The sequence below is a fragment of the Mycetomoellerius zeteki genome, unplaced genomic scaffold (genome assembly GCF_001594055.1).
Source record: "Mycetomoellerius zeteki isolate Tzet28-1 unplaced genomic scaffold, Tzet1.0 scaffold174, whole genome shotgun sequence".
Taxonomy (NCBI): Eukaryota; Metazoa; Arthropoda; class Insecta; order Hymenoptera; family Formicidae; genus Mycetomoellerius; species Mycetomoellerius zeteki.
The window spans coordinates 1,515,120-1,527,244 of NW_017256696.1; the positions used below are offsets into that span (position 1 = coordinate 1,515,120).

The following is a 12,125-nucleotide window of genomic DNA, read 5'->3' on the forward strand; positions in this document are numbered from 1 at the left end:
ATTAAAATTGTGAAAAAATTAATGCAGTATTAAATATGCTGAATTAAAAAAAAATGTTCTTTAAATTACAAAAGGCATGTAACTGCAAATACATGAAGTGCAAAAATTAGAAAGATGTAAGCTGCAATTAGATCACAATGTAACAAGTACTTTAAGTTATCTGATTGTCAAAACATTACCTAATGCTTTAATCAATAAGTAATATATTGTAACACTTTGTGTTTCAGGGTGATTTATTCGGTGGCTTGAATAGTGGTCTGCAAGATGGCTTACTTTCAAGAGCGGAGGCTTTGGCAGCAGATTTGGGAAAGCACAACGCCGGAACACCGATGCCATTGAAGCACGATCCCGTATCTGTGTATCATCATGGAGCACATATGCCTACCCCCCACCCGAATAACCGGCCACATCATCAGGTACAATCACACCTCCTTGTGAGTCCGCATTTTTGATATATTTTATTCTATCGTACATTATTACATTTCAATACAATGACATTACAATGTTAAAAAGTGAACACGTATTATCTTATTAAATGGTGTGTCAATAAATAAACTATATAGATATACTCTCTCTTTACAAATCGATAAAAAGCTCTCATTAAAAGTAAGAAATCTCTCTTATATGTTTTTGCGAAGAAAAAAATGGAAAATATTAATCGCGCAAACTAAGCTGTTTAAATATTGTATGAAATATGCATATCGCGACTACATTTAATTGCGAATATCAAATCAAATGGTTTATCCATTTTACATTTCTATTCTTATTCTTGCATTAGATATCGTAACTATACTGAGATTTAATTATTGATAATAAAATAAGAATAGTATTGTGTGTTCATGCAAGATAATTGTCGTGATAAAAGCTGAAGGCTGCTATTGCCATTTCGTAAACCCCCGTATACAAGCTGGGGGATGGTGCATCCATAAAATGCAACGAATCCAACGGTCGGTTAAAATCGTTGCTAATAATTAATTACGCGCGGCAATTAATTTTGAATTCATATTTAATCGGCAGATTGAAAAATTTAATTTACGCAGTTTATTTGTTAATATCGCGAACAATGCAGACAACGATTTTAATTTTCTGCGTTTTAATGATTAATAAGCCGCATTATATTTACAACCGTCGTTCATAATCGTGCAACAGCAGTGCAGTCGCGGCGTGATTATGCCGTTTAGATATGGTCACAATATACATATATGATTTCGTGCGTATTGCATTTCAATTTGTTGCCTCTGTACCTTATGCTAATTTGAGCAATCTGATGCTGATGATAGAAGCACGATGGGAGGACGACGCCGGGTAACCAATGCGCATCGACCCGGAATGATGTTCTTAAATGTAGGGGCGTGTTGCTTGTATATTATCTCCGTGTCACGACTGCTTGTAATGCTTTCTCCCCTTCCCCCCCCCCCTTTAACCCCAGATAGAGAGCAATGAATTCTAAGGGTCCACGGGACCTGCGTCTGCGGCGAGGGTTCAATATGGGTTTTGTTCAACTTCTCGAGTGCCGGCTTTCTGTAGGATTTACGTACGTGATTTTATCGTCATAAATCGCTTTCTCTGCTTTTCTTCGACTCCACTTGTTAGATGTAAATTATGTACAACTTTGTACTTTAAATTGATCATTATTTCTATTGCGCCATTTGTGCTACTAATTCGGCTTCATAAATTCAATTTTTTTATTTGGTTTTTTGATGCTATGCTCCTCAAATTTTAACAAAATTCAGCGCGAAATAACTGTAAGAAATTAGACTATTAAAGTATCTTAATAATCAATTAGGATAAATAATTTTATTTTTGATTAAAAAGCGGATTTTGGTATTTAAATATGTGTCGCAATGTGAATTTATGTACCTACATATTCAATTTTACAAACCAAGCGCCAAAATATTTTTCTGTCTTGAAATCTGTATGAACAGACCTAAGGTAGTACTCATATATTAAATTGACAAACAATTTAATAATATTGATGCTGATAAATATCTTAGAAGGATATTAACAATTTGATGCTAATAAATATCTTAAAACTTTAAATAATATGTTGCGAAAAATATTACCTCAGCCGAATCTCGAATTCGATGCAAACGTCCTTTCAATTCAACCACTGAGATAATATTCGTCACAATAACCAGTAACTAGTGAGAGATCGTCGTTTTTCAAGAAGACGTATATAAACAATTCGAAATTATACCGACGAGAATAAATCAACCAAAAGAAATAAAATTCTATTTTCAGTCTATCTTAATGACACTAGTTTACAAATAAATTTTTTTTTTTCAATTACTTTGGACCGGACTACGTGTCTCTTATAGATTTTTGATGAAAACGATGCCGCAAACGAAAAAATATATAAATGATTTTTAATTTCAGTGACCAAGCAAATCAAATCCTACAACTATTCAATTTCAGCTTCGTACAGTATTCAACTATGCTTGAGAGCATTGAGTTTTAATAAATGTGCGATATTTTAACCGTATTAAAAAAAAAGAACACGCGTACCTACTTAAGCTAGATATAAAAAGAATTGATAAATAATAAAAATATTTTAAATACACGTGTGTATAGTAGGAAAGAAAGCAGAAAGACAAAAACAAACGTCGAACTGATGTAAAAGCAAGTGGGCACGCGTACGCATGAGATTCGTGTGCGAGCGGATCGAGAGCGAATACAGCGCGGCGAACAAAGAGGGAAGAAAGAAAAATTAGGGGTGAGGTGGGCAATAGAGCAAGGAGAAAGAGCAAAACATAGGAGCCGGCTAACCCTACCATCGTGTCAGCGTAATGATGAAATATTGCGCAGGTCTCTCGGGCCCTACCTCGTACGCCCCTGGGCAAGTCCACCCCCGACAACCCCCTAACGAAATCCCTTCTCCTCCCTCTCCACCCCTGCCCCCCGTACGCTTGTATATTTGCTACCGGTGCTCCCGACAGCTTCCACCTTCTGCCTTTTCCACGCTGCCCGCCAACGTCCATGCAGCGCAACCCCCCTGCATTTCTGATGTAACTGCGCTATCCCAGGGCACCACCACCGACCGAAACCGTGCCATCCAGTTAGCTCACTATACTGCCGTTCTCATGAGAATAGATGATGCGCGTGTTGCCTACGCGTATACGTGTGTATGTGTGTATAAGCCTCGACGAGGTCATATAAGCGTTTATGTATGTACGTGAGGTAATGGTCGGATTGAGAACGACGTGGATATTTTTAGTAGCGATTTTTATAGTGATTTTGGTGCTATACTTAGTGTTATGTCAGTTATGTGCTACCCGAACACGATATACAGTTTTACGCGTACAAAGCTAAGAATAATTCATTTAGAATATACGCAAACGAAAGAAATTAGCTAATTAAAATGTAGACATGTCTCATAATAAAAATTTAAGGGATGATTCAATAACTAATTCATTCGCATCTCATTATGCGTTTAAAGATTTTACATGAATAGATTTTGACACATATATAATATCTTTTCCTTTACAAAAATAAAAAGTCATTTTACAATAAAATCCGTAAGCAATCGCACATATATATGCTATATCGACAATCGCTGTCATTTGCTGATATAAATTATTGTCTAATAAGGTTATTGTACATGCATGAAGAACAATTTTATTTCTGAAATATACGTGTGAACTAATTCTAATTACATGTTCTGTCCCCACGGTCAAAACCGTTGCTGTGTTGGCGTCTAGTTAATTCAGTATACTCTCGTGAGACTAGACAATTTCACGTGTGTAAACAAGATCATACGCGTGTGCGTGATACCTTACATACTTAAGTACGTGGAGGACGCAATAAATAAATTATGTACTATAAAGCAGATTAACTAAAGCAAATTAATTAATTAAAATAAGTTAATTGGAAAAATCAATCGCGACTTGATTAAAAACCACACTATGCGTACATTGGAACTAAAAATCTTCTAAAAAAAATTTCTAAAAAAAAACAGACCAAATTCAAAGGGAATAAGAAACAAAAAATGAGAAATACAGAAGATACTTTTTTTCGTACTTTTTTTTCCAAATAAACCAAAAAAAACACCATTTCAAAAAATAGCTTTCTCATCTATTCGTTCGTAATTTGCGATTTATCGCATTTGACGTTGCAATGCATTTTCCGTTTCGTTTCAACAGATGAATATCCAATATTGGCTTTAAGAAAGCGAGTTAACAGCATGCCATAGCACGTGCTGTATGTAACAGCAGTGTAAGAGAAGAAAAATATGAAAGAAGTTCATAAATAATTTGTAAAGAGTTATACTGGAGGTGCGTTTTGCATTCGTGACGACGGTCGCGGCACGTGTAGCATAATTATACGTGTTAGCTTGTACATATTTCCTACTCTCTCCGCCGCACTCGACCTAACTTTGCTTTTTATCCCCTTCATTCATGTCTCTCCCACACCACGACGGTGCTTCATCAAAACGCATTTCCGCAAACTCGGCGATACGATACGCATCCGGCCTTTCAGCAGGCCTTTCAAATACCTCCGAATTTATATGTTTTACTTTATCTTACATATTTTCTTGAATAATATGCATACATGCATAAAGCGAATATCTCGAATTTTTCTCCTGCAAGATATCTTTATGTTAACACATTTAATTGTTACTTTTTAATAATTAGAAAGTGCTATCAATACTAAAACCTTTGTTTTTTTTTTTTTTTTTTTGATAAATGGTTTTAATGAATCATTTTTAATATCTCTGTTCCACAATATGTGTTTAATTTAGATATTATTAATAGACTTAACATTAGGCTAGATATTAGGCTTTTCCCTAAAAAAGAACACTGTAACATAGTGAACCATTTCATTCTTGTTTTCTAATGTTAAGTGAGGATAAAATAATTCACTGTCTTACACTGTGTCACCCGTGTTTCTTACTAGAAAAGGCCCATTATGAACAATTATCTTAAATTAATTATAGGTTTCCTTTACACTGTTAAATCTACAGTGTCAAATTTAACTTAGTGTGAGTCGCCACTGCTCCTACTCAATCATATCGTTATTTTATACTAAAACAATGCTTATATTTGACACTATATAGTGTCAAATTAATACGATATAGTGTCAAATTTAATTATCGTATTAGTAAAAAATAACGATATATTTAATAGGAGTAGTGGCGACTCACATTAGGTTAAATTTGACACTATAGATTTGACAGTGTAGGTCTATTAAGCTGACATAGCCACATTTAATGCGACTTATATAGAAATCAACTGCTATTCTTTTTGTCTAATTAATTGCTCTTAATTTCGATTTTTTTTATTCCAATCGATTTGCCGAAAACAATGGCTGTGCTAATTTAAGATTGAAGTCAGTATATCCATAAGAAATAGCAGAAAATTAAAAATAAATACGTCTGTTTATAGTGCTATTTAATTGCTAATTAATTGCTCTATTCCCGCATTTGTTGCTCCAAGCGAGTTGCAAAAAATAATGGTTTAGAGAGAGAGAGAGAGAGAGATCCACTGAGCAAAAAAATAAAAAATAGAGCAATTAACAAAAAAATAGCAATTAATTTCTATATAAGTTGCATCCGACTGTACTGAAATTGGTCACAGCCCAACAGACATGTTTCTTTTCATTGATATGTATTTTTAATTATAAATTTAGTAATTATCACACATATTAAAGAATAAATTAAAAATATGGATAAAAGAGAGAAAAGAGGAGTCTTTCTTTTGAAATATTTAAGTATATGTTACAAAATCTCGTAGTAAATTACGAAGAGTATTTGAAAAATTAAGACCTATCACATGCACGTTTCTAAAAGAGAAAGACAAAATACCAAATAGTAAATACCAAATAATATGACTCTTAATATAGATCTCATTCTATTTCTTTATATAATTATTTTCTATATGATTATTAACAATATTGAAACAAGCAAGATTATCATGATGGAACACGAGCTTTTGTCCATCTCGTTAAACGATATCACCATCAATATATATATTCCGTGCGACTAGTTGTCAACTAATTAAGACTTTCAACAGATATCATTACTCCAAAAACATTTCGGCAATGTCGAACATAAAAGAATGTTCTTTACGAAACGATAAACACGTATTCGAATTAAAGACTCCTAATTTGCATGTTCCAGATGAGCCATCCAGGAATGGAGAGTCTCGACATGCTGGATCCAGCAAATTCGATGACAACATTGACACCAATGTCCGAAAGCACGGGCGGTGGACCGGGGCATCACGCGGGCATTCACGGTCCCTCCGTATACGGCGGCATGAACGGTATGATGAGTCATCATCATCATCACAGTAACCTAGGTGGCGGTGGTGGCAGCGTGCCGCATCCGGCGCATCATCATCCGGCGATGGCTGCAGCGGCCGCGGCTGCAGCCGCGGCGGGCCTACATCCTGACGCAGATACCGATCCGCGCGAGTTGGAGGCCTTCGCCGAGCGATTCAAACAACGGCGTATCAAACTCGGCGTTACGCAAGCCGATGTCGGTAAAGCACTTGCCAATCTCAAGCTACCGGGTGTTGGCGCTCTCTCGCAGTCGACGATCTGTCGTTTCGAATCGCTCACGCTCTCGCACAATAATATGATCGCCCTGAAGCCGATCCTCCAGGCGTGGCTGGAAGAAGCGGAGGCCCAGGCGAAGAATAAGCGACGCGACCCGGACGCACCTTCGGTATTACCGGCTGGCGAGAAGAAACGGAAACGTACAAGCATCGCCGCGCCAGAGAAACGCTCGTTAGAGGCGTATTTCGCGGTACAACCGCGGCCGTCCGGTGAGAAGATCGCGGCGATCGCGGAAAAACTCGACTTGAAGAAGAACGTCGTACGAGTCTGGTTCTGCAATCAGCGGCAGAAGCAAAAGCGCATGAAGTTCGCGGCTCAACATTGACCCGAGGGTGGCTTGTGACAGCAAAACTGACCGTACCAACTGCCTAGTCTCGAGCCCAAACCCGAACCTCTGACTGAGTTTCAGGGTTGGCCGTGAAGTGCCCAAAATTGTCAAGGTGGGCTTTCCCCGACTCCGCCGGTGGTCATCACGGTGAGGAGATTCCAAGTCATTGTCGTCGGGATCAACGTCACCGGGATATCTATCTGCGGTAGTCTTTCGCGGCCGCTAAAACGAATGGCTCGACACTACAGGCAGACGTATCGGTACACGAAGCTGTCACAGGCTAAAGAGTCGCTTGTTATCACTGCGCGTGTGTAATATGCTTTAAAACGCATATTCTGGAATCACCGGTTGCAGGGAGCTATTCTTGACCCGTTTCGGTTCGCGATTCTCTCTCCTCTTCAGCTAACACGATTATCTCTCGTGACGTTATACAATCGATGCAATGAAACGCTGGTGACGCGTTTACGAATGTCTCACGATGGATATTATCGCGGTATCATAGCAATAAATATAAATTCATATCGCAATCGGTCTGATCCATCAAATTGATATCGTCGCCGCGTTTTCTTCATCCACAATGGAAATTGTTGAATGCAATACTATGATTTCTAATATAGAGTGAGCCATTTTTTTAGATTGTCTATTTATTAACAAATCTCTAATTGACTTTGCTTTAAGGAAAACATTAAAGACACATCTTATATCCTAACGTTGAAATAAGTAAATTCGAACGCATATTGCGCCTCTTTATTTCCCTCGAAAAAACGAATGCGAGTGATATGCAGATAATGCCGAGGAAAAACACTGATCGCTGCAATAATGCATAACGCTTTCAACGGTATGCTTTTTGGAAAATGGAAAACTCTGCACTAGGAGGATATAAACGCTTTCTTCGTATTTTCATTTACATTAGCAGTAAGCATTGTAGCGATGGATTTATGTTGGATAATAATATTATAGGGCTACATAAATACCGTCCGATTCGTGCGTTTCATCCGAAACAGGATATATTTGTTATCTTTTTTTAAGACTATATATTGCTCATAGCCTACAATACATGTTAAAGTTTTCTTTTAAATAAAATATACGCTGTGCAATATTTTTTTAATTTAGAGGCAAAATTTTACGTATAATTTTTTCTTACAATCAAACTATTAACTTTTATAGCTTAATATGATATTTTTTTTATCAAGTGAAAACTTATATATTAAGTTCAAAAAATATGTAAAAATAGAGATTTGTTAGAAAGTCATTCAATATTATAATATCTTGAATTATTTGAAGCAGAAGAAGAAACAGAAAGTAGGTTCGTATTATGATTCTATGAGAATAATTAGATAAAAATTTAATTCAATTCGAACATTTCTATTATTATAATGCTTCAACTAATATTTTCTTCCGATAAAATAAAGAGCCTTCAAGCTTGCAATCCGCAAAACTACAAGATCAAGAAATACACTACCAACGATAGCGATAAAACAGTTTACGATGCTATTTGCCCTTCGACCCCTCGTCGTATGGCATTCGCGGTTGAAATCGCTGTTCGGCACCGATTTCACTATCATATTTGTTGGAAACCAATATATGAAATCCTATAATCCATGTAAAATAAATGTACAATAGAAATATAGTATTCCATTTTTCTTTGCTAAGAAGTAAAAAAAGTTTAATTTTTATTAAGATTCGTATTTGTTTGTAATATCACTTTTTGTAAATGCATAATTGTAATCATAAGGATACAAATTAAGAAGTCGTGAGATCTTTAAATATATCTTATCACACTTTAGAATCACATTGCAACAGAAATTATTTATCAAACAATTATCAATCGAAATAATACGCAAAGGATATCTAAAGTTAAAGAAAAACTTTCCAATATAATTCTTTTAATTTCTATCATTTCTATCATAAAAAAATTGATAAAATAGACAAACTAAACTAAAAATTTGTTGTGTAAATTTCTCTAATACAATGATATTTAATAAAATTTTCCACATTATCATATTGTCTATTAATACGAATGGATCATTAAAAAATTATATCTTTAACGCAATTGCGATCTTAATAATTTTTCACTTTTAAGCTTGTAATATTTTACGTAGTCACAAATGGGCAACATTTATATAGCAAAAAACACATCGGAAACAATCGTAAATCACTAGGTCGCCATTGCAATAATTTACTGAGCAATAATCATTGAAGGCACAATCGATTGTCGGAGGAAGATCCCGACGGGGTTGAAAAGCGAGAAAGAGGGAGAGAGAGAGAGGGCCTTTTCGTCGTTCGTTTTTCACGGATGAGCTTGTCATGACAAGTGAACGGCGAAGAGCAAAGATTACCAACGCGTCTTGAAAAGTACAACTCGAAACATAAAATATAAAGTACGTATTTGTTATAAAGACGACGCGCGGATACGTCGCGCCGAAGAAAAAGTGATATTAATCCTAATGAAGACGCTCAGTGCAGTGTAAACAGTGAAGAGAACGATAGTGTGCATGTGAACGAGCGAATGTATGTTGCGTATGTAAGGCAGAACCAAGGAGTTGAAATTTAGAAAAAGATAAAGAAAAGAATAAATGAGAGAGAGAGAGAGAAAGAGAGAGAAATAATAAAAGAAAGAGAGAGAAAAGGAAAGAAGGGAAAGAAAGAGGGAGAGGGGGTGGGAGGGGGGGAGAGAAAGGAACAAACTAACAGAGCTAAGAAAAATGTTTTACGTAGTGATATTGGACAATCAGTGAAAAGACTGTACCATATCATATTAAAGCAATACTGTAGTACGTAGTAAACGAATTAATTATACTCTGTTCGTATTTTTTATGATCGTCCGCGCATCCGCCATGCGCCATGCGCCGACTATTTTCGTAAAACGGGGAAAAGAAGAAGGGCAGGAAAAAGAAAAAAAGAGAGAGAGAGAAAGAGAGAGAGAGAGAGAGAAACAGAGCGAACGACACAACGAGGGGATTGTTTTAAGTCTCGGTGCACATTCTGCTTTCAGACTCGACGATTAATAATAATCTCCTTATTGATCCGATATCAAGGATGCGACCAGCGCTTACGCTCTGGTCTCCACTTTTGCGCAAACCAACGTGTGCGCCAGAAAGAGAGTTTAGTTTTCCGGTTTTGTTTCCCGATATAAAGTACGGTTAATATCGGATGCACGGATAATCCGAAATCGATGGCTCTAACTGTCTACATGTCTATCTCTTTCTGTTCGCCGACATAAAGAATCTGTGACGACAACGAAATTCTCGAGTATGAGAGCGACATCCTCTTAACGGAAGGAAAGGCGCAATAGCGAACGAGAAAGCACGGTCAGTTTTCGATACGGTCGAAACGGTCGTGCTGCAAGTCGCAATTGTAAAATTTTCTGCGCTATTTTCTAAGGTTGGATATACGCCTTAGTGATTCACTTCGCATGTAACTAAAAATACGTTTCAATATATTCTTTAGTTAAAACATTAGCTTTGCCCAAATAAAATTGAAAAAGTTTTCATATCTTGCAAGTTCAATACTTAATTTATTAAAAATCTTAAAAACTATGTTGCACTTATTGAAAAAAATAATATTAAAACTTTAATAAATAAAGACGAGACAATCTCGAATGAAGACTGATACTTTTAAATATAATTTTAGAATTCCATAAAAAACCAGTTATTTATAAATAGAAAATTACTCAAATTAAAGTCACAATTCTATGATTAAAATGAAGAGAGTTTGCTCGATTTAGGCTAACATTGGAAATCCATTCTCCACATTGACAGGTCGAGAAGGGTTAACCAACCGAAAAGTTGTCTTTAGAAATCCGCTCTCTATCTTGGCAGGTAGAAGAGAACTGAGCAAGTGACATGAGATCCGAAATGTCGGCTCCTCGTTTGATTTCAATTTGGTTTCATTTCCAGTTGAAGCATATTATCATTGAATTCTGTAATATTAATTAGTTTAAAATTTCATTCATTACTATTTTCATTCTATAAAAATATACGATGTAATCATGTAATGAAATATGTGTTCCAGCAAATCGTATACATTGGTTCACTCAATAAAATTAATTTTTATGCTTAACAATTTTAATTTTTAAATCTGTTTTAACTATTTTAAATTTCTTAACAAATACAGAATTAACGATGGAGGCTTAATTACACAGTTATCTCATAATGGACATATATTTTTCAACGATCTTAACAAAATTTTATTTATCAGTTGATTAATTTTAATTCGATTAATTTTAATCTTAAAAAATTTGTATTTGTACCCCCCGGACAATGAAATGTATGGTACAAAAATTGTAAGAAAATTTATCAAACGCGTGATCGAGTGTGTATCCAACATTAGAAAAATATTTTATGTAAAGAGGATGAAATATTCAGACAAACGAAAATATTAGTAATAGCTAAAGGTAAAAGTGAAAAAATAATAGCAATTTTTAAATTGTACATATGTAAGAGGATAAGTATTTTATAGGAGAGTAATAGCCTCTATTTGCCATTTTACTAGCTAGTGGAGAAGAAGTTCTAGTGCAATATAGAAGTCTAGTGAGACGTTTAATATTTATTGTTTTCTTTCTTGCCTATGGCGCGTCCATTTTATCGGAGCAGTATCAGCAAGTTTATCAGCCTTTATCCATGGTCATTGAAAAACCTCAGAACCGCCCTGCATCGCGACCGTTTTTCTCGTAAAAAAAAAGAAATTATTTTCTTACACGCGACTGTTCAATTGCATAACGTACCGATTCGTTAGCAACATAATTGTGTTAAGCATTTTCTAATCACTGCATCCCTTTAATTCGAACTCAAATCCCGACGAGTTAAAACGTTATATAGATATTGCGATAAATCTGTCATATCTTTCATTGTTTCTTACTCTTGTTTTTTTATGTATCTCTCCTTTGTTTCTTGTATGTTCTTCTTTGTTTTCAATTCCAAAAGCTATCATAATTATAGCCAACAATTATAAATAACGTTCTTGAGAAACACAATGTTATTGTTACGTAACTAATAAAATTATGTAAATATGATTCGTAACTTTATGAATTAGATTAAGAATACGTTTCGTGCACTTGGACCGAATATACATCAAAAAAGAGAGACACCAGGAAGTATATAGAATGACATATTGTACACAACACATATTATTACACGTTAAGTCTCATGAAACTGACATTTATTACATCAAATTTCATTAACAGATTTTATAAAATCTTTTATTTTCTAAAAATATATCATTAAAAGTGTTTATGCTAAAA

The 12,125-nt window shown here is 35.3% G+C and overlaps 1 protein-coding gene across 1 annotated transcript in view; it reads left to right on the top strand.

Moving 5' to 3' along the window:
* The window catches only part of acj6 (abnormal chemosensory protein 6), a 43,884-nt gene extending 37,004 nt beyond the window's left edge, over positions 1-6,880 (top strand). The window contains exons 3-4 of the mRNA XM_018446074.1: positions 228-434; positions 6,116-6,880. Coding sequence (XP_018301576.1) covers positions 228-434; positions 6,116-6,880 — 972 coding nt within the window. The remainder of the gene's footprint in view (positions 1-227; positions 435-6,115) is intronic.
* The last annotated feature ends 5,245 nt before the right edge of the window (positions 6,881-12,125 follow it).